The sequence below is a fragment of the Opisthocomus hoazin genome, chromosome 20, assembly GCF_030867145.1.
Source record: "Opisthocomus hoazin isolate bOpiHoa1 chromosome 20, bOpiHoa1.hap1, whole genome shotgun sequence".
In the NCBI taxonomy this organism is placed as follows: Eukaryota; Metazoa; Chordata; class Aves; order Opisthocomiformes; family Opisthocomidae; genus Opisthocomus; species Opisthocomus hoazin.
The window spans coordinates 8,195,523-8,218,854 of record NC_134433.1 but is presented as its reverse complement, the minus strand read 5'-3'; the positions used below and the strand labels follow the sequence as shown (position 1 = coordinate 8,218,854).

General features: G+C 47.9%; 1 protein-coding gene across 3 annotated transcripts in view; it reads left to right on the top strand.

Annotated features, from left to right (window-relative positions):
- The window catches only part of CLIP2 (CAP-Gly domain containing linker protein 2), an 80,647-nt gene that overhangs the window by 21,870 nt on the left and 35,445 nt on the right, over window positions 1-23,332 (top strand). For all 3 annotated transcript variants that reach the window (XM_075440113.1, XM_075440115.1, XM_075440112.1), the window contains exon 3: window positions 15,601-16,139. In XM_075440113.1, the coding sequence (XP_075296228.1) occupies window positions 15,601-16,139 (539 nt within the window). The remainder of the gene's footprint in view (window positions 1-15,600; window positions 16,140-23,332) is intronic.

The following is a 23,332-nucleotide window of genomic DNA, read 5'->3' as shown; positions in this document are numbered from 1 at the left end:
TGCACAGAGCTATTAATATTTGCTGGCATAATGTCTGCCTTTGCAAACACTGTATGATGCTTTTGTTCAGGAGAAATAAAAGCGGAGTGGAGCGCTCACAGGGCCGTTAAAGAGCACTAGATGTCTGGCTCCATAGGATAATTAAACTAAGTGTCTTGTAATGAGGGTTTTACAAGCAGGAGCTGTGCTAGTTGTTGGCATAGTTATTTACGCGCGGTTTCTGGTTGCTCGTTGGCGGGGCTGGTTCCATCCGGGGGGCTGGGTACTGCTGCGCTGCGGGGATGGGCTCCCCATCGCGCAGGCAGCAGCCGGGACGGGTTTGCTGGGTGCTGTCGCTGCGTTTGCGTTGGGTGGGATGCGTGACCAGAGCTGCTGCTCCAACCTGAATGTGATCCATCACTCCTAGCATCGGAGAATAAGGAGAAGAGGCCAGTAGAGGGCTGGGCAGACTGGGCTCCATGGGTTGCATCCCAGGTCCCTCTTCGCAAATGAAGGAGGTTTCCTTTGAAAACTGTGTGGCATAATCTTTTTATCAGGGTTGAATCTGGTTTTGAGTCTCCTGGGCGGTGGGGAGGGAGTTAGCTTCTTATGATTTGTTGTCTATAAATGCAGTTATCTTCTGAGGGCTGCTTCTAGTTTCAGAGAGTCAGCAATTCTGTGTGGGTAAGTCTCTTTGCATACGTCTAGGCCCCATCATTAATGAGCTATACCTGCATGAATTCTGCTGGAGGAGGCTAAATCTCACCACCACCTTAGCTCCTTGTAGGACTGGTGCCTTGCTCTTACCTTCCCTAGGGAAATCTTTGTTCCTTTTTATTTACCTGCGCCAGGGTTAACAGCAACATCTTGGTAAATTAACTTGGAAATCAGTTGTTCGCCCCTCAAGTTTCTCAGGATTTTGTTGGAGTAAATTGGCTGGATGCATAGCAGTAGGAAGTAATTTCTGTTGCCTGTAGGATTATTTTGCAGTAAAACAGAAAGAAAGAAGGTGTCCTTGATGAGGAATTCATGCCTTGGTAATAAGAGAGTGCTTGGGCAGGTTATTTTCAGGTAATCATTGAAGGTTTGGCAGTGCCTTAACACAGGCTTCTTTATAAAGCTGCAAGAGAGAGTGCTGAGGCTGTCTGGTTTTGTATTAATCTATTAATTCTCATTCCCAGTTAAATATGAAAGACACTAAACTACTGTTTTGTCTGAAACAAAAGGAATGGGATTGTAATGTCCCGAGCAGCCGATTGACTGGCACAGACATAAGGAGCTAATTCTTGTCTATGCAAAGGCTTTGTGGCTTTTGATTAACATTAACTTGGGGTGTGGTGCACTGGCGAATCGAGAGAAAAGACCCCACATCGTGGGGCCAGAGGCTGCTATTATTTCTAGCAAACATTTGGTTTTGCTGTTTTGCTTCAGGCCTCTCAGAGTGATTGGTATTGTCAGCTCTCATCTGAGCGCTGCCCTCAATTAAATCCGTGGTGCAAGCATGAATGGATGTTCCTGGAGTCGGATTAGTGATCCTTGCTGGAAATGCGTCATCGGTGGCTGTGAAGTTTGGATAGGTCTTGCTTTATCTTAACAGGCCTGTGTACACAGCAGCTTCAGTTCCTGGAGGAATCGGGAGGACAAGGTGCCAACGAGCATGTTGTAAGATCAAATGCCTGTGACTGCTACAGTGTCAGCGGGTGATCTGTCAGGCAGTAGTAAGAGCTACAGTATCCAGGTGCACCCAGGCGGACGTCTATTCAAGAAGTTATCAGGTACCTGAAAGAAAGCAAGAGTGTGTGTCTAGGGGTTACACAGGAAAAACTGCAGATGAGGGTTGCTGGTTTGCTGATTTAGCATTGATGTACAGCTCAAATGGAGAAGCCAGGCTGGGAGAGGAACCGCGATGGCTGCTGGTCAGTGCTGCTGAGGTGCAGGAACTGCAACAGCTGCCGGAGAAGCTTTGCAGAGCGATCGTTAGAGCTTGCGCGTGTTCGTTCATCGTTACTGTGGGGTGACTGAAGTGCCCTGCGTGTAAGTCACGTGGCTCTGTGTAAATGCAGTCGCTCACGCACACTGATGCTCTCGTGAGACCCTGCGTATTTGCTGCTAATCCCCGCTGCCTTTCCAGAAGCAGATGCTTTCTGGCATGGCTGTGGACCAACCGTTTGACTATTTGCATAGGGCTTGTGTTCAGCTCGCTTGTCCCTTTCATGAGCAACCCTGTTTGCCACCCTGCAGTCTGAAATATGTTTTGTAGTGGGGTTTCTGTGGGGGGGTGTTGGAGGTGGTGGTTCCCCCAGCCCTTCTGTTTTCCCTCTTGAATTGGGAAAGGCCCTTTGGCAGCATTCCTCTCCTAAGGAGACGTGGTTTAATGCATTCCAAGCACTACGAAAGGACATTGAATCAATCCTGGTTTAATCAGCTTTACAGGTGACATCTAGAGACAACTGAGAGTCTGATTTTAATTGTCTTAGTCAGTAGATGCTCTTAGAAGGATTAGATATAGTTAATCCTTAATATTCAGCACACTCATTGTAGAATGAGATGTGAGCACGCGCTGAAGGCATATGGAGGTCAGACGCCCTCCTGCTCTCTCGGTCTGTAGCTCCTCACAGAACAGCAGGGAAAGAAAATCTACTTCCCACAGATGTTCAGCTTATGGTGGTGTGAATATAATGAACCAAATCCTATTCAGCCGTGCTGGTGTAAGTCTGCAGTAACATCAGGACACTTGCAGTTACACCCGTTGCAGTAAGGGTGCAGCTTCAGGCCAGAATCTGCTCCTGCATGTTCTGCCTCAAACAGCTGAACTACTCCTGCAAGAGCAGATTGATCATTAGAGGCCTGAGCCAATATTCAATGAAATCAAAGATTCCCTTTGGCACCAGTGGATTCGGGATGAGAATCCGTAGGGTTGCAGTGGCATCAGGCTGTTACTACGTAGTATTGGCTGTTTGTCCAGCTTTACCATCACACACTGATCCTGCATGCAAGCATCCTCCTTGCAAGCAGTTGGATGGGTGAATTGGTCTCCACAGAAGCCTTAAAATATTTATAATACGGATATTCTTCTCTGTTTATTTTGGGCTCAGTAGGGTATTTGCTTTTTTAAATAAAGGTGCTAGGAAGTAATCCCCTTAAAAGAAAGAAATTGTTTTCTATGTGATATGTGACGTCTGTAAGAAAAGTCTATGTATCACAATACTCACTGTCAAAATTGGGCTGTGTGTGACTTAAGCAGCTCCGTTCAGAGCACAGTTGATCGTCTCTGCTACTAATTGACCCTTTTGGCAATGCTGTTTTCCAGCACAGTAAACGTGCGTCCTGTGTGCTGCGCCTGGGTCGTGGATGGCGCGGAGGATGCAGCGGAGCGCTTTGCTCGCATGGTCTGCTTTACAGAATTCTAGGTCAGAAGGAGGAATTTGCTTGTGCGTAGGGATTTTAAATGATTGCAGAGGAAGGCAGTGAGGAGCTTTGCCACGAGTACCTCTTAAGACCTGAACCTGCACCAAGAATTCAGGAGTTGCATTGTGTGATCTAGTGCACTGCCAGTGCTCTAATTTGCAGGGCAGTGTTACGTAGGAGTTTGCTGCTGCTGCAGGAGTATTCCCAAGCTGCTTTATGAATTCCTACCAAGCACGAGCTGCAAGTCAATCTCACTTTCTGTAATTATAATGCACATATGAAACCTTTCTGTTCTAGACACTCTGAATGCTTCAGCACCACCTGCAAAGCCTGGGGCTCTGAGGTAGGCCAGTATTTTCCATATTTAACACACAAGACTGCTTGAAGAATGAAGTCTTGCCCCATGTCATCCTGCGAGTCAGAGGTGAGAGTGGAACAGCTGCCCTGGCCAGCAGTTTTTTCTGGCCTTTTGCCCTCCCAGTCCTGGCTCCAGGAGCAGCAGCTTCTCTCTCTGACGCTGCTTCCAGTAATCCTTTTCACTGACTGAAGTGCTGTGTCTGTAAGCTTCAGTACATTTGTAATTTGGCTGTGGGTGCGCACATTGAGCAAGTGTCCTAGCCTTGTGCTTATGGTGTGCTTGTCAGATTTCACACATAAACACGTACAATTGTTTAAGATTCACATTCCCTGAAGAAGACAGGAGCCTTATGTATTGTTGTATAATTTATTTCACAGAGTTGCTTATTTCAGAATATTACATTTGGAGGTATTTGCTTAAAAAAACACTGCCAGAAGTTAGAAGGGCTTGATGCAGACCTTGCACAAAAAAATTCAATTAAGGAAGGTATGATGTTGAGAAAATCCTGACTCCAAAAAAGGGCTTGGGGACATTGTCCTCACTGACTGACTGCTGCCCATGTCGGGTGTGTTCAGAGGATGAAAGCAAAAAACCTGATCATCTGAAGAAATGGTATAAAAGAGAGGGATAGTTCCCACATGAGTCTCTCAAACTAGTAAGATGAACTGGGATTGAGAGCATACTGTGTGCTCAAGGTAGTCAGGGTGCCTGGTGGGACCGTGTGCTGAGATATTTTGTACAGCTCAACTAGTCAGCTCCCAGAGCTTTGTCCATGATCCCTCACTTCACATTATGGATTTCCCCACCACCACTGCTGCTCACTTCACCCACCATCACCCCTGGAAGGGCATAATGTACCATTTCTGGTGATCACTGAGACTTACAGCTGTTGGGTTTGAGATACCTGCTGTGGGTTTCTATGTTCATATCATAGCTCAGATATTTTTTTAGGGTCAGATCTGGATCATGGTCATGCTTTTTCTCAAAAAAAAAAAAAAAAAAGATTAGATGTCCACTGTAAATAGATGATCTGGATTTTCTGCAAATAGTGCCTGTTCATGTACAACTCATTGGCTTTTGATACTTAGCTGTTTAAGCCAGATATTTGCAATAAAGTAGATGACTCAGTGTTAATCTGCTCTCAAATATCCTTTTTATTAGATTAGGCAAAACAAAAACAGCCCAACAAACGACATTCTGCGTCGCGTGGACCTGCATACAGTCAGTCTATTGTGTGACCTTCGTGGGAGATGTGTAGTCTGCACGATCTGCGCGTGGACGTATGGCTGCAAAAATAAATGGCTGATGAAGTAATGAATCGAAGCTGTGTTTCAGCACAGCGCAGCCCTAGGGTTGTGCACAAGTTTGGCAATTAAAAGATGTTGGTCTTTACCTCTCCTACAGTTCCCCTGGGATCCTGGGGATGCTGCAGGTGGCCCCTAAAGTGTCCCTCTTTCAGGCACGTTGGATGGAGGATTCAAAGGGATGGCATAATTGTATTGCTGTTATGTTTCTACTGAGGAGGGAAAAAACCTACACACAAGATAGAAAAATGTGGTGCTTGTCTCTGTTGGTACCATCACAGTGGTTCAATTAACAGTGGCTTTACTCTCTGCTGTCTTCCAGGATAGCCGGCTGCACTGAAAACAAGCCTCTAGTAGCACGCTGATAGGGAGCTAACCAAGCATCCTCCTTGGTTATTACATGTCAGGTGTTTTTGTACTTTTCCCTCAAGACGAGCTGCAGACAGAGCATGAGAAAGCACCTTGCATGGCTGCAAGCTGTGATCTGCTGTAAAGAGCAATCACTGTGAAGATTAGCCCAGCTCCTGCCAGAGGGAAGCAGAGCAAAGTCATGTTGAAAGCTCAGAGAAAAGCTTGTGCTTGTTCCTAGGAAGCGTTTCTGAGGTTGAGCGGGTAGAAATGAGAAGTTGTTACTAGTCAAGAGAGAAAGAGTAGGGAAGATCTTACTCACGTGGTCTGTTGCTACATGTCTAGCCCTTCACGTGGGGAAGACCTCCCAGGTGCCAGCAGAGCACTCGCTGCCAGAGCTTGCAACCTCCAGCTGCACAGATGCACCCCTGACTTGAACTGAAGGATGCTTTAAGCTGGAGCTGGGGGCACGTGGGTCTCCAAAGTGCTGATCATGCAGCAGGATCACAGATACGAGTGACGTGGCTCATCAGCTGTCACGTCAGGCAAAACGCTGCACTGCAGGAGAGCTAACATGACTTGAGTGGGGTAACCGTATCGTCTGAGTGCGGTGAGGATGTAAGAGAGGGTTATAATGCTTGTTGTGTAGCTGGAGTGAGTACTATGTCCGAAGGCAGTCTATGCCAAAGTCAGAGTCGACCTAGGATCTCTCCTGGTCATTTAACCTTCCTTTCCCCTGGACTGTTAGAGGCACAGCCGCTCTGCTTGTGCATGGCTGCTTGGGTTTTGTCCCGTGAGTAAATACCCGGAGTTACGCACACACAGCAACTTCTGCATCACACTCCCTGTACAGGCTGTTGTTCTTGGAGCTGCTGATCCCCTGGTCTGGCTCCAGTCTGATCATAAAGCAATAATTAGTCTCCCAACGGACCAAGCCAGGCTATTTTCTGGTACCTTCTCGTCCACATTTTATTGGAAGTGAGCTAATTCCATCATTTCGGAGTGAATAAGTCAATGGCCTTTCTGTGTGCACCTGCCTGAGCAATGTACTGCTTGGCTGCTCCGCTCTTTCAGTTAGTGCCGTAGCTGGTTAGGAATGGCACCATAGTCTATCCAAGTGAGTTTTATGTGGGAATGATGCCTGAGCAAAAATCCTGCGCTTAAAAAGGCTGTGATATTTCAAAACCCTGCTGCTTAATCGCTTTTCTGGTGGAGAGAAAGCACGATGCTTTGCTTGGCTGCTCTTTACGACGTTTGGTACTCAAGATAAATTTCTGCAGTTCAGGAGGTGTCCTGAGACTGCTCCTCTCTCTGTGCTAGTGCCAGTGCTCTGCCTGGGAAATCGTTTATAAATGTCTCATTAAAGACCTGTGTCTGCCTCCTTTTCTTTCTTTTTGTCATTGGATCAGCTCGCTGAGAGCAGCTGTCCTCACTTCCGTAATAGCAGCCCCGAATCCACGCTTGTGCCTGACAAATTCCCACAGCCTAAGAAACCGTGGACAACTGTGCACGTATGTATGTGCCGGGGTTTGCAGCCGTGGCGGGTTTAGACTGAGCTCATTCCCAAGCTTTTCCATGCTTCTTTGAAAAGAAAAGACTGCAAGAAGTTAGCTTTGTGCTAGGTTTATAAAGAAGCTGAACATATGGTGCGACTACGGCCACGCAGCCGGGGAGCCGAAGACGTGTGTGAGTGCAGGCTGGCGATTTGAGGGGAGGTCGTGTTTCGCACTGCGTCGCTTGGGCTGCTGGAAGGAAGCTCGCCGAGTCGGGTAGGAGCCATCCCTGTAAGTGTTATCTCCCCAGCCGTTGTTCTCGCTCCCGGGGCTGTGTTGTGGGTTACCACTGTACCGGGCTGCCCCGTGCTCCTTGCTAACGCTCGTTGCGGTCCTGCAGTCATTTAGAATTCCAGGCAAGGTAACCCAGGTTGGATATGGGGCTGAGGCGACAGGACTTAGCGAGTTTTTACGGCTAAGGGCATGTTTAAATGGAAAAACATATCCTCTCGTTAGAATGAGGTATGGTAAATAAAGTGAATAATGCTTCCAAGTGGAATATTCTCTGGTTGAAGGGATTTTATTATTTATTTACAGAAGAATGAAGCCTGTGTAATTCTGTAATACACCAGGGGTTACTTCAGCATAGTCTTAGTTTTTGAAATGTGTCTGTGACTTATTTCTAGAGGTGAGGGATGACACAAGCTGGGGAGGAAGGCATGGGTGCTCCATTCTTTTTGTCAAACCTGAAACACCCTTAAAATTGTGGGAATTTTGTTTTCGTTGTTTTCTGGGAAGACGGGATGCTGCTCCAGAGGTGTGATAAATGGGCCCTCTTTCCAGACCGGAGAATGTTGAATAGCATATTGAAACATGAAGGTTGAAAGAATATACATAGTGTTTTAAAAATAATAATTACGTAAAAGTTAAGACTGTAATCTGGAGATGAATAGATCCATCCATATGCTGCAAGTTAATTAGCCCTCCGTGAAAGAAACCTAGTGCGTTTTCTACGAATCACTTGCCTCTCCAGTGCCCTGTGCTGCCAAAATATGCTTTGCATATTTTGTGGAATACCAGTGTTTATCTGAAAAACTTAAAATGTTGCACATAACAAATATATATCTTTGCTGTTTGTTTCTTTGAAGAATTATCCTGGATCTGATCTGGCATAGCTGGTAAACCCCAGGGTCCTCCATCCCTCCCGTCTCCAGCGGGCACCAAGAATGCATGTCTCGCCTGTGGCGGAGCAGATTTCGCACCAGCCAGCCTCTTGAATGAGACCTTTATAAGAAAGCCTTTGTTCAGCACGTCTGTGTGGGGTTCAGTGCCCTTCCCAGCTGCCCCTGGACAGACAAATATCTGCCTCAACGGGTTCAGTGCAAAGCAACTTTGCGGTGGTTCTCGTTCGATTTTGCTTGCTCATTCATAATTCTCATTCACTTTCTTAATGTCCTCTTTTCCTTCCTCCTCATGGCAGGTTTCTTTCTAGGTATGTCTTCTCTCTTCAAAGGAGCTAGAGCCAGTGATGCTGAAGTGGTATCAGATATCTTAATATCCACACCATGGGGGTTATTCCAGGGAACAGTAGGGGCAATAGATTTCCAGGGTGCCAGATGCAGAGCTCGTCTCTGTGCCAGATTACAGCCTCAACTTTTCAGCTTTGAACTTGCAGAGCTTTCAGTCGTTGTTTCCAAGTCAGCCATAAATCTCTTGGGCTGCTTCCTCCCACAATGTGCTGCCAGGCACTGGGCTATCGCCTGCAAAGCATTGCTTTCTCTCGCAGACACATCTTCCCTCTCTGTTTCTGCCTTATCCTGCAGCTTGAAAGGGCCGTGATAAATCTTGCAGAAAACAGCTGCTTCGTTGCTGTGCTCGATAATTTGAATTTGGGCACGGCAGAGTGGGCTGGCTTTCACTTGGTTGCCAACAGTGTTATGTTTGTGTAATCCAGTCTGCTTTGAGAAGCTCCAATCCCCGTGTGGGAGCCTGGAAATACAAGTGGTGAGGCCTCGCCATTGCTGAGCGCTGGGAAGGCAGCATGCAGGCAGCCCTTCCCCGCGGGAGAGCCCGTCAGCCTGCGTGGCTGCTGCTGATGCTGCCAAGCGAAGCCCTGTCTCCCTGCCTGCGCAGGGTCCGCTCCCGGAGCTGCAGCAGGTTGTGTCTCCTTGTCCCTTGCCTGGCAGACCAGCTACTGTAGTCAGTAGGGACTGGGGCTTGAGTCTGTGACAACAGGTGCTCTGGACTGGCCTCCTTCATTCCCTGCTCTGTTGGAGAAGCTCTGATCAGCTCTGCTCTCCATCAGTTAGTGAACTTCTGTAGTGTTCTGCTTGGATACGAAATGCTACTGAAGACCCAGAGAGGCTTACAGGAATCGTGGTGTAAAAGCAACGCGTAAAAACCCACAGAGCCAGGAGCTGATAGGTACTTGGGTGTAAAGACAGCACACTGCTGTCCTGCACCTCCAGCTCGTAGTGGAGGGTGGTGATCTGTTGAATGGGGAAGCATCATCTGCCACAAGTGCTTGGTGCCCCGAGTACGGGCTGGAGTTTGAACAGGGGCAGCGTCTGGCATCCCAGCTGAGACCACATCCCTGTGTCATCACCTGAGCACTGAACCAAGCAGTGAGCCAGGCTGCTCTAATGCCTTAGAGGCTCTTAACTAATCCATGTGGCGGTAAAAACATACATGATTGCTTTTAGCTGGCACCCCTGTGGCCAGCAGTGGGGTTTTCCAGATGACAAAAATCTGTCTTAGCTTCAAATAGGCATTACAGTCCCCTGGTCATGGGACAGTGCTGAAGCCCTGCCCGGGCTGGGAGGGAGTTTTTTGACTAGTTAGGTTGACTAGTTAGTTTAATCACAGGGGTGCACAATGAGAGGTGCTCACAAGCTGCAAGGCATGCTGCCCTGTCACAGGTTAATGACATCTCTAGCACAGGCCAGCGAGACGAGGGTGTAGTGTCTTCAGGTCTTGTGGCAGTGATGCTCTGCCAGGCTGGTACAGCTTTTCTTGCTGGCTGGTGGGTGAGAAGCCTATTGACTGCCATGAAGGGGGAACGCAGCCCAGGAGCGGACGGGCAATTCTATGCTGCATTTCAGGCTGTCTCATGATGTGGTGGGATATCAGGGTAAAAACCTCTGAAAATTAAAATGGAAAAGGAAAAAGACCTCTCCTAGGAGCACTGTAAAGCTCTTTTGGAAAGATGTGTTTTCTCATTTCTCCCTCCCTTCCTGGCATGAGATGCTAGTCTGGTATATTTTTTTTTTCTTTTTTTTCTCTCTCTTTTGAATCTAATGTGCCTCCATTTTATCAATTAACTGCCTGTCTCCTGATTCCCATGGCAACACAACAGGCTGTTGCATTTCTGATTCCTTTGGCAGTTGGGGTGCCTGGCATGTGTCTTGGGAGCAATAAGATTACAAAAGGGTTCTGCAGGGAGTAGGAATACATGGGCGACACTCACTATGCACTGCTTCTCATGCTAAACTCTTTTTCTCTTCTCTCCCTCCTCCCCTTTAGAAACAAGTTTCCTTTCCCCTTTGTTTCAATTGCCCGGTGATAAGAAATGAGCAACTGAAGTGCTGTGGGAGGTCGAAAGATGTGGAGTGAGTGAGGGGCTGCATGATTTCACTGAATGAGGACGGCATTTAAACAGAGCACAAGGCTTAACATCTCATTGGAGACCCTGCAAAGGAGGTTATTCCTGCTGATGCTGCAGAGCAAGTGCTCTGTTCCTCGGGCTTCAGCTTTCAGAGCTTATTAGAAGAGGAGTTTTTTGCTCCTGTACTGTACAAAGCTGTCTCTTTGCCCCTTCCTACAGCAGACATCCCCAAAAGCTGGAAGGGTCCGTCCCCTGTTTGCAGAAGTCCTCGTGCTTCCAGGGATTTTGGACACATAGCTTTCACTGGCACGGTAACAAGAGCCATGTGAACAGACTGAAGCTTCAGTTAAAACCTTTAACCTCTCCAGCTCTTGGCTGATAGGAGTTTGTTTGGCTCCTGAAGTATTGGTGCCCTGTCAGTGGGAGGTACCCTGTCACTGTAGGCCCCTAAACCTGATGGGACGGGTTTGCAGAAAGGGCCCTAAGCACCAGATCTGCCGTGGTAGTTATTAGTGCGTTGTGCTTTGGCTTCGTGAAAGCTAAAGGGAAAACAGAGATTTAGAGCTGGATAAGATGTACATTTAGCGGATGCTGTGTATGACTTTGATTTATATGTTGTTGTTCAGCCCTGAAAGCTGTGACCTACAGGAAGACCATTTAAACTGAGAAGAATGAGCTGGCTAATGAACACAATAGGGTTGTGAGGTTGGAAAGCCCAAGTCAAAGAGATCCTGCTTACTGCTTGTTGTGTCTTGGAGCCTGGTCCCAGCGAGAGGGAGGGCAGAGGGGAGAGCTGCTGTCGCAGTCCTGTCTAGCAAGTGAGGTTTGTGTGGATAGAGCAGCAGCAGGAGATCCTCCTGGACCAAGGAGGAAAGAGCTTTCCCCGTCGCTGGCTTCCAGGTGAGCTGCTGAGTTAGATGCCTAATAGCAACATTCAAAGAGTTCCTGTGGCTTCTTGATTGGCATCATGAGATAACGGCAGAGTTGGAGTAGGAAACACTCAGTCTGCATTTTGTTGGGTTTGTTTCTCTTGTGCAACCCTGTTCTCAGCTTCATGCCTGAGATCTGTACCCTCGCTTTGCTGTTAGTGAGCTTCTTGGAGCTTGCTGGTGTTCAACTGGGGAGTCTGACTAGAGCAAGCAGATTTTTCTTCTCCAGAAACAGCAAATTCAGATGACAGAGGCATAGACTAGCTCTTTGGGTACCTGTAGACTGAAGAAAGCTCAGGAATTCTGGGCTCCTGGCTGACTTTCCCCTAAGCTGTAAGAGCTGCTTGGAGAGCAGGTAACTCCAGATGTCAGGTTTTGGAGAACGGTGCTGTCTGCTGATGTCTGTTTTCGGCTATGCTAAGATACACATGGGATTGAAGAAAAGTTGCTCATCGCTACTTTTTGCTTTCTGAAGGGCTGGTGACTAGATACCTACCTGGGAGGATCAGAGCGTAGTCTACTCGGACTACTCTGGATGTTGTGTGGCCATCTAGTTAGCAGGTCCATCAGACCGGAATCCACGAAGAATGAGTTTAGCTTGGTCATGGTGACTCTTGGTTCCTCTGAAAACCTAGTGCACTGAAGCCTGTTACCTGCACTGTAGGAAAATTGGTGGCTTAGTTATTATTTTATATGTGGGTAATGAAGGTTGTGTAAGATACCAAGTTTTTACAGCGTGGCCATAATGAAGAAGGTGAATCTTCTGGCAGTTCCTCGCTTTAAATCCTATCTTTTTGAATCATTTGCCTCATGCTAAAGAATAATAATGCTTCTTGAGTGCGCTGCTCTGCTTGGGAGCCTATAATTAGACTGCTTCCCTGAGATGGTATAATTGTTGTAGTTTGGCAGCCTTCTCTGTCAGACAGGCACCTAAATGAACAGGGTGTATAAAATCCCACTAAAATTGTGGCTTTAGGAGGAGCACAGTGTTACACCAAGAGTCCAATGAACTCTTCTTTTTCTTCCAGTCCAAGTCAGTTTTTGGAGGTGTTTGCTCTTGCAGTGAGATACGGTGAGTCTGGATGTGGTTTGAAATCCTGCTGCGTTGTTTGTTCAGCCTTGGGCAGCCTTCCTGCCTTTCTTTGCTTACGCTTCACTGCTGAAGGGTTTGCTTATCCCAGCCAGGTTGCAGCGGCGTTTGTGAGAGCTAGTGTAACCTCTAGCTTGATCGTTTACCAGCAGCCCGAATAAAGGCTGCTAGTGGGCTGAAACTTGGCCTCCAGTAGGACTGGAGAAACAGCTTTGATCTTTTGTGAATACAGATGCAGAGCCCCACCAACTTTCTGTGCTTGTAGTTCCTTGTGCAGTAGAGTTGAATTCAGCTGCTCTGCTTGGCACATTGCGTATGTCTCACAAACACGTCGGCGGCACGAGATCTGTGTGTTGCGGCACTCTGCCGACCATGAAAGCAGGATGTAAGTTGTGTTTCTAATTTGATTTTTTTCTCATACCCATGAAAGGAGAGAGATACATTTCACAGATGTTGTTGGTGATAAGCCCCTGTAGCCATCTCTGGTTATTAAACTGAAAGACTCTTTTTTAAATGTAACTTGTTGGTTCCTGATCTAGCTGCTTTACTGTCTTGTGCTAATGAGCATTGAAATGAAAATGGCATCCTTATTTTCTGCTTATGGCTGTCTTTATGGTTCACATGAGTGGAGCCCTGTTACCCCCTTCTTTAAAGATCGAAAGCTTGAAGCATCCATATGATCTTTTGTTTTTCAGTTTTTAAGGCGAAACTGGTTCTTGGATGTAATGCCATACCCCAGTGGAGCTCCTTTTGAGGTTCTACCTTTTACAAGATGGAGAGTAACACAAGCTTGAAAGTCAGGCATTCCTCCTCCCCCCTCCCCCCCCCCAAAAAAAAAAATTATTAAATGAAGAACATGTGAGGTTGACAAAGCTTGCAGGGCAGGGCCCAAAGGCCAAGAGAAGGCAGCTCGGGGACTACAGCATGTCCCTTTCTCCCAGGGAGCTGGCTGAGCTCTGCCCGGAGTGCTGCAGGCTCCATTGCTGCTGGCATTTTCAGTTGGGAACAGTATTTATGTTGCTGCCCTTTCTGTGCCCATCACAGGATGGGCCTCTTGAACAGGCCCCGTGTGTCGTGCTGTGCGTGTCCCGATCAGCTAACTTTCTCAAGAGTTGTTCTAGCTCCAGCCCACCAAGCCTAGCGAGCAGGTTGGAGGCAATTCCGTTCGTAAGAGGAGTTTGTACGATCATGCCTTCACTGCTGCGCTGTCCTGGTTGAGATCAGGTTCAGACCACCCAGAGGTACTGCTGGCTCTCAGGAGCCACAAACAAACTGGTGCGATTGTGCCATAGAGATTTGTCAAGAGTGTTGACTCAGGAGTCTGGTGAGAACCAAAATGTCAATGTTAATCCCTCTTCATGCAGCTGGTGTAGCAGAAACTGTAAGTTCTTGATGCCAGTGCTGAGGCGCTGGTGCTCTTTTCTTTCCCTGACTTTAGACCTTTAGCAAAGCTTTGAAGTATTTTGATTTGAGAGCTTTTATGTTCTTCAGGCTTTCTAGGAGCTGAGGGTGATCTGTCAGGGCCATTACTTCTGAAAGAGCAGTGGAAATGGTGCAGGCTAAGCCGTAGTGATGGCTGAGGCTGAACGAGTTTCACTGTTCATTTCAGATAAACGCTCCAGTTTGGCTTGTCTCTGCAGCTGCTTGGGCTTGCTCTGTCAGCCTTCTCTGGTAGCAAATAAAAACGTCTTCCTGGGTGTGCTTTAGGCTTGTCTAGATGGTGGCACCCAGAAATTTCAGCTTAAAAGGTTGGCTGAGGAGTCCAGGTAGCTTTTGTTGAGCACAGGACATGTGGGATGAAGTCTCGGGCATACCCACCCTACATCAAGCACACTTGGGGCCTCAGTGCTACCAGGAGCTAGGGGTGACTGAAGGTCCGCAGTATATGTCTTGCTGGAGCTGATTTTGCAAGCTTACGTCTTCAGTCTCTTGTGTGGTTTCTTTTAGGGCTTTACTTAACCTCCGGATTTAGCCTTCAGAGTGTTTTAATGAAGTCCTTATGTCCTTTGCTTTCGTTCCTCTGGGGCCTAGGCTGAAAGCCCAAAGTTTGTGACAGGAGAGTTTGACCCTGGGGTCAGTGAGAGCGGGGTCACTACTAACTCGTTTGCTGGGGTTGTCTTTGCTCCACTTCAGACACCAGCTGCATTTGGCCCGTCCTGGGTATGCTGGAGAGTGTGAGGGGGACAGTGAATTTCCAGCATCACCTGCAGTTTTCCTGCTCCCAATGCAGCGAAGCAGTGCTGGAGGTCTGGCTTCAGCTTGACGGGCTGATGCTGGAACAAGAGCGTTCTTTATCGCAGGTTTTACTGAGTTGAGTGCGTGGCGTGGCAACCCTGGGAAGGCTGGCCATGGAGGGGCTTGTAGGTGCTTCCTGTTTATATATAGGCTGCTTACATTGAACATAGCCCAGGTGTCTGCTCACTGCTGGGTTCTGCTCCAGCAAAGGGCATAGGAGCAGCTGGAAATCGAGGAATTTGCAATGGCAGCTGCATGGTCCCACAGGAGCTGTTAATGCCCTTGGTGGGACTCTCAATGCTTGAACTAACTGTCTGTATCCAGACATGTGGAGGTCTCATAGCGCCAGGTACTTAAACATCAGTATCTCACTCATTTATTTCTTTTTTCATGTAATTTTTAAAAAATTTTTGGATGAAAGGATGACTTTGGCATCTTTATTCAAAGCAACAGTTCGATGGTCTCAATTTGATCCTTAAGCACTTACACCACTCCTGTCTTTTTGAGCTTATTCACCTTAGTGCTGCCACGCGAAATTTCCCTCGGCACTGCGATGGGACTGAGGGTAAGTGGGTGCTGTAAAGGGGGACGAAGACATGGGGTCGGTTTTTAATGTTGTGTGCGAGACCTGCAGAAGCTGGGCAGCGTATGGGCATCTCTGTGCGGACTGCTTTCCTGCCGAGGAAGATGTGTAAGTAATGGGTTGCTCAGGTTTTAACCTTCACCTAGTGTAAACCTGCGACCTGAGTCGTGGTCCAAGATGCTTCCTTTTCGTAAATGCCCTTTCCCGGTGTTTTGGCTGCCTTCTAGGATTTCTCCTCATACCAAAACCTCTTTTCCCTTGATTCACAGGCTCACCTTTACACAAGCAGGGTACCACCTCCACCACCAGCGCCGAGAAGTCGGGTTCAAAGGTTGCCGAGGTGGGCGATGATTTCCTGGGAGACTTTGTTGTGGGCGAACGTGTCTGGGTAAATGGAGTGAAGCCAGGTGTGATCCAGTATCTTGGGGAGACGCAATTCGCTCCGGGCCAGTGGGCAGGGGTCGTTCTGGATGACCCAGTGGGTAAGAATGACGGCTCTGTCGGTGGAGTACGTTACTTTGAATGCCAGCCACTGCAGGGGATCTTTACGCGACCGTCCAAGCTGACGCGGCAGCCGGTGGCCGAGGGCTCAGGGAGCGACGCCCCATCTGTGGACTCCCTGACGGCTCAGAACTTGTCGCTGCACTCGGGGACAGCCACGCCACCTCTCTCCACTCGCGTCATCCCGCTGCGGGAGAGCGTCCTGAACAGCGCCATGAAGACGGGCAACGAGTCCGGATCTAACCTCTCGGACAGTGGGTCTGTGAAAAAAGGGGAGAAGGACTTGCGGCTTGGAGACCGTGTGCTGGTGAGTTGACCGTGGGGTTCTCCTAGAAAGGCAAAGGGTGAGAATTTGTCCCCTCCCTATGTGTTCCCGGGTAGGTTCAGCACAAGACAAAAGGAGGACAGAGTAGGTGGTGAGGTGTGGGACAGAGCATGGCCTTGGAAGGGGGATGTCTGGACCAAGTCGGCATCAGACTTCTGTATTCACCGTTATGTGGGATGCTGTGTCTTCTGGACATGTCTCTCATTTTCACATTGATGCAAGATGACATATTCCAAAGCGTTTCCTATATTGGACAAGTGCTGAGCAGTAGAGCAGGTCAGAGAGAGCAAACGAGAGTGAAATAGAAGAAAAATCATTTATTATTATTTTCCAGTGATACTTTCCAGAATGTATGAGGGCTTTCGAGACATTTACAACAGTGTCTTGTTGCATGTCATCTGCAAGTATTTGTAAGAATCTCTCCTAGCTGGTCAGTCCCCTTTTGGTGCTTCAGTTTTTATACGTTAGATGTGAACTGCTTTCCTGTACGGAAAGGAACCTGCAATTATTCTTATAAAGGGGGAAGACTTTGTGAGAGATCACTGTACTGATGGATGGGTTCTCCACATCTGATTTCTGTTGCTGTTTGTCTGGAATGGAGTACCTGATGACTTTAAGCCAAAATTCCACACTAGTGCTCAAAATGGCTTACTGGAAGTTTGCCATCAAGCTTGTCACCATTTGTGTTGTAGGAAAGGAGTAGTGCTTTCAGTGATGGTTTAGAAGCAGAAGAAATATATCAAAACATGGGAAAACTGAGTTTAGTTTTGCAGTTCTATAAAAGAATTTAGTTTTGTTTAGTGTGTATGATACGTACTGTGATATCAAATATTGGAAGAGCCAAGCGTTTGAGCGCAGATCTGTTGCGACTGTATCCCCTGTAGCACCCCTGGATCTGAAAGATGAACGTGACTCTGCCCGACAGGGAGGACGCATTGCAGAGGCTTCGTGCATGCTGGGCAGTGTGGCTCCTATTGAAAGTCAGCTACGTAGCGTTTCCTTTTGGGGGGCACCTGCTTCCGATACCAAGAGCGGTGGTAGGGAAGTGTAGACAGACTAGCCATCTGGTTAACAACGGGTTTGTTGGAGCTTGGCTCCACAGCCGATGTGGATCTGGAGGAGTGTGTGCAGGGGGGTGTCAGAGGCAGCCTCAGATGCCCTTTGTGGTCTCGAAGAGTGGGTTTTTCTGCTGCCCTGGGCAGGCTGCGGCTCAAGCTGATGAAGATGCTTGCTTTGCTCTCTGCAGCCCCACAAGGACCCTGGGCAGCTGGGCCACGCTGGAGCAGCCCGCGGTGGCTGGGGAGCACTGAGCAGCTGTGACAGGCCACAGGGTCTGCCGAGGTGAACCTGCAGTGGCACAACGTGCGCTGAGGAGTTCAGGGCCTGTTGTGTCCAGATGTCAGGCATCTCTGGCATTACAAGTGCACTCTCAAAGCTAGCAATGCACTTGCACGCAAAAACACTGTTGGGTTGTCCAGTGGTTTTCATTTTATTTAATTAAATTTAAAACAATTTAAAGTTTGTTCATTTTCAGAGGAGGAAAAGTGCAGATGGGTTCTGGTTGTGCCCACTGAATAGGACACTGAGTAAATCTAGTGTGAACACGTGGGCTTGTAGACCTAGCTGTAGAGGTGAGACAGTTTTATATTCGCCAATTTTCCCCAAAATGTGCATTGCATTCTGTGTCACAGCAGCAGCAGACAGCTGCTCAGGGGTTTGTCGCCTGTCTTTCTCCTTGCTGACTTCGCTCCGCCGGAGTCTGCCTCTCTTCCCTCCCCATCCCCGCTGTCAGCGAAGCTGCTGCTCTCCCTGCTGGTCCGAGGACAGGGAAGGGTGGCAGAGGTGTTCTCTGTCTACAGAGGCACTGATGCCTCGTGTTGGTGTGTTAAAGCAGCCACACGTGGGGAAAAATGAACCTGGAGAATCTGTCCTCCTTTGGTCCATGCCTTTGCTCCCATTTTCTCCTTTACCTGTTGCAGGGAAGCGGGGAGAGTGTTCAGGTGAGAACTTCCCATTTTAGGAGCAGCAGGCGTAGAAGATAAACTGCAAAATATAATAGCTATGGTAAATTTAGCTCTGCTCTTTCTGAACCAACCAGGCAATGGAATTATCTTCTCCAGACTGAAGTGTTTAATCCCTCGCTTCTCCTGAGTGTAAGCTCACCGAGGCAGGGTCTGTCCACGTAATGCTCTGCTTACCTCAGCGGGGCCAACGCAGATTGAGATACCGGCATATCCGTGCAACATTAACTGTTAGCATCTCTCCCCTTGGCTTCTGTTGAGTTGATTGTTTGTTGGTGGTGGTTTTTTTTGTTGTTTTTTTTGGAGGGGGGGCAGTGGGTGGGTTGGTTGGTTGGTTTATTTTTAGTGAAGGTGCATCCTGAAAAGCCCTCCCTCCCTGCCTGCGAAGTTACCCACCCTGCATGTTAGAAGATAAAATTTGTGCTGTGATGTCTTAGTGTAATAAATAGCTCCAAAAGAGTGAATGCAGAATGAGCTCAGCATCTCACTGGCTCTAGCAAGAATGCTCAGCTTACAGAAACATCAGGAGTGTCTGCATCAAGTAGTAGAGGTCCAGGAAAAGAAGATAATGCTAACAAGAAGAAACAATTTGCTGTAATGGTTCAGTAACATGTGCTTGGCTTGGCAGATGGCTTTTTTAAGTAATAGAGATGTCAGCTAATCGTATTTGGTGTTTGAATATATAAACAATAATTCTAGGTTAACCCGAGTTGCCTTAAATTCCCTGAGTAAATCTTTGCTTTTGTCCTCTGTGGACTGACACATATTTAGTTGTCCTTATTACTCTTAGTCTGTCCTTTTCTGAAAGATTATCTTTTTATTTGAGAATGGCTTTTAGGCAGATGGGATCCACCAAAGGCTTTTGAAGTGAGGGAGGACATGCGTTGCCTGTCAGTGCTCAGCAGATGGAGCACAGGGTTGCAGGGGTCCCTTCCAGGTCTGTAGGACCGACACCTGGCTGCTCTCATGCGAGTCGGTTCCTGCTAGTGGTTTTCTTTAACTTCATTAAAGTCCATTATAGCTTGAAGACATTTTTGCTTTTCAATGACTTTGTTCTGAGACCCTTTCCGACTCTGCAGCAGTTGCAAAAAGTGACTTTTAGCCTTCCATTAGAAGCTTTCCATTAGAAGAATTAGATAATATTTGCCTTTGGCACTTTCTAACTCGGACTTTTTCCCAGAGATGAAAAAATTGCATTAGAGAGATGAAAAACCCACCCTGATATTGTAGATCTCATCTCTTGAAGTCTGGCAAATGAATGTTGAAAAATTAACCTTTGCTTTAGTAAGAATGGAGCTTCACAAAGTACAATAATCGCTGGAGTGCTGCTGTTAATGTGAGGCTGGCTGGTTGCCTTTTTTCCAGGGAAAGAAGGGATGGAAGCAGCAATGGAGCCGCTGAGTGTTTTCTACTTGAGAGGAATCTCTGCTGAGTTTTTTGCCTAAGAAAATATATTTTACATGTTTGGTGGGGGGGAGGCTTTCTCAGCAGCTGGACTCATTCCACCTTAGAAGTGGTTGCTTTCTTAAGAAGGCTGGGAAGTAGGTGGCTGTGTTCTCTATATGTCAGTCTGAATGAAAAATAATTTTAAAAAAATAGTTTCTCTTAGTAGAGGTGTTCTGCCCTTCAGCCAACCTTCTCTCCCTAACTGGGATTGCACTCTTCAGTACTGACATGTAGTAATAAGTAAGACTGTTGAAGGGCGAGGTTGTATCCCAGCGGCTGACTGACTCTCTTGCTGTGGGGTGTTGCCCCAGATACTCTTCAGATGCATTCTAGGTTTGTGATTTTGCTAGAACTTGTAGGTGTCCGGGACCGGAATAGATGCTGGAATAGCAGAAGCAGCATTAGCAGGGAGATTCCGATGGAGCGGCACCTCGGCCAACGGACAGGCAGGACTGCAGCAGCAAGCTGGCTAGGCTGGTGGAAATAGACTCTGCGCTCCCCCTGAGTGTGTGATTTTAATCATTTTCTCCTCTGTACGCTACAGAGTGGTTTTGCCTGCAGTGTATTGCAACCTCCGTCTCCTGGCAAGTGACAGAAAACTCTCATGAGTAAACTAACCACGTCCTTTTCTTTAGCATCCCACCTGCACACACCTGTCCCAACCCTGCTCTGCCAGCCTGAAGCTGCAGAAAGCCTTTAACCACCTGAGTGAAAGATCATCTCCATTAGAAGCTCCCCGGCGAGGAGAACTGAAGCCTAAGCCCTTCTCCTGGGGCAGAGACAACCACTTGCTCTGCTGCTGCCAGCTCGCTTTGAGCTATTTCGGTGCCCGAGACCGAAGCCCTGCTGCTGCGAAGGCACTGGAGGTGTTAGGAACGAAGGATTCGTGGTCTTTGTGTTCCTGGTTAACCATCAGAGCTCTCCCCAGCTCTCTGGGGTCTGAGAGGTGCAGCAATGCCCCTGGCTGGGCTTTACAATCAATCACAAGACGTATTTCCTGATCACAAACCAGGCAGTAAAGAAGGAACATCCTATTCTGTAGTTCTACCAAGGCAGTATTTTCAGGAAAGGTGTTTTTAGTATTTCATCGCCCGTTTTCAGCTTGGTCTGTAAGGAGACCAGCAATTGCTGTTTCTCTATTGGAGAGCGGAGCTGTACAGCAGAGCCCAGGACCTTGCAGAGGAGTGTGGGAATGATGGGTCTCCATCCCGGTGAAGGTTTGGGACGGGCAGTGGGAAGTGCAGTCTTCCAGCTGTTTGCAGGATATGAGAGAGAGGAGGGCATGTGAATCTCCCTAGTCCAAGGTCCTTCCTCACCGTGGAAGATTGTTGCCCTTGTGTGATGTGGAATACAGCGTGACTGCTGTTGTCGCAGGAGCAAGTGTTCCCTGTCACTGCAGCAAAACGAAGAGGAAATAAATAGCCCAAAGCAACCGCCCTGCTGCCACGTTAACCCGTTGAGGCTTTCTGTGCATGCACACACCCTCCTAACCGTTCATTTGGGCTGGCACATTGGCCAGTTCTTGTCTTCAGTGTGCAAAATCTGTCATTAAATAGGAGTTGTAAGCAGCTTGTGGTGGAGCAAGCTGTGTTATTAACGTGGGTGGATTTTGTATCAGAGAGCCTCAGGAGGGGACGCTGTAATTCTAGGCTTTCCTCTTGCGCCACATCCTGAGGACATGATTTTCTCACTGGTGCCTGAAAGATAAATGTGCAGAAATGTCTTGCATCAGCACTGCTGTCAGACTCGTCCCTGTGCAACGCTGAGTTGTGCTGTGGGGATGGGAAGGCACAAAGATAAGTGGTTGGATTAAAAGAAACTATAAAAATTCCTGTAACTTCACACAGGGAGGACTATCGTGTAATTCCTGGCTGTCTCTTTCTCCCCTCACCCTAAAAGCCATTTGTGCCGTTCACAGATGACATAGTGAGTATCTGCTCAGATGAAACTGCTGATGGTCGGATGCCAACTGAAGCAAGTTGTGTTTACAGGCAAACCTGACCACAAGCCAGGTCTCCTTGCTTGCCCCTAGCTTGCTGGACGCTTTGCCTGGCTGTCAGCAGGGACACAGCCCCAGTAAGTGATGGCATGCGTTTCCCAGAGGTGTGTGTGTTCACCCCCGTGTACCTACAGATCGTTATTTCGTGTGATCTGCAATGGCTGGACCCACGCTCCCATGCCGCTGCAAAGAGCAGCCTCTGTAAATCAAGTCTTGTACAATAATTTGCTGCCATCAAGGCTTCGAAGGGCTAATCCACGCCAATGCTTGGAAGGACTCGTGAGCTAAATCACGTGCCATGGGGAAACACAGCTTCTACCCCTCTCTGCTTGGGTAGAAGTAGGCTCCTTGCCTGGGTGGATGGGGGGGGAACCCCTTTTTCCCCAAAGGAAAGGATGCCTGTTTCAGTTTACACGCTGCCTGCAGCCTGAAGCTCCAGCTGGAGCAAGCAGCACTTGAACTGCTGTGGGGCGAGCAGGGAGGACAGAAGGGAAAAAGAGCAAATGCAGGCTGGAGGGAATCTGACCTGCAGCAGCCAGATTGAGGTATGGCCTGGTGCTAATTTGATAAATTGTTTAAATGATGTATTAGCAGCTCTGATGAAGACAGTGTCTGGAAGGATAAACATCATTGTCTTTTCAGCCCTGGGATACTGGTCTTGTTCCAGTTTTGTCATTTTGATGAGAAAACTGTAGTAAAACACGATGTCAGTGATACTGCAGTTAGCAGGGAAGGAGTGTGGATGTCCTTCTTCGATGAGCACGCGTTGCTTTTCTGACTCGCCAGTCAGGATACAGCCCTGTTAAATGTTCCTGGCTTCCTTTTGTTGTGAAGGTCAAGCCTGAGAGTGTCTGTGGAGACTATTAGAGAAGTTCTGCTGAGGAAAGGCCAGATCAAGAAGACAGTGTCTAGTCAAAGCAAGAGAAGGGCATTGGAGCCGAGATAGACAACTTCAGTCTGGAGCTGAACTTTCCAAGAGATGAGAGGCATGTGGCTCTGCTCGAATCCAGCTGGAGAGGGCAGACCACCATGAACTTGTGTAATCAGAAGTGTTTTTAACTGAAGCAGAAAAGCTTAGTACGTTGATGCTGGTCAAAATACCCTCCAAAACAAAAAAACATATGTCAATATTGTTTCTGTTTTTTGGAGCTTCAAGAAAGACCTATTTTTAGCTGCTTTTTGTTTTTTTCCAAAACCAACTATAACTAAAAACAAGAACACTTTACATTTGGTAAAATCCTGTTCTCTTGGCCGTGAATAATCTCAGTAATAGTTTTGGTAAGGTAAATATTAAAGGCTTCTCAGAAAAGCTGTGGGAGTTTTATTTGGTTTTGAACAAAACTCGTCAACTATAAAAGCTGTGGTGTGTCTGAGCTGCCGGGGTGTAGCTGAGACTCTGAGACTGGCCAGACTCTTTTCAGTGGTGCCCAGCGACAGGACAAGGGGCAATGGACATGAACTGAAGCCTGGGAAGTTCCAGCTGAACATGAGGAAGAACTTCACTCTGAGGGTGACGGAGCCCTGGAACAGGCTGTCCAGGGAGGTTGTGGAGTCTCCTTCTCTGGAGATATTCAAGACCCACCTGGACAAGGTCCTGTGCAGCCTGCTGTGGGTGACCCTGCTTCGGCAGGGGGTTGGACTGGGTGACCCACAGAGGTCCCTGCCAACCCCGAACATTGTGATCTGCGCTCGGCTGTCTCTCGCGCCTG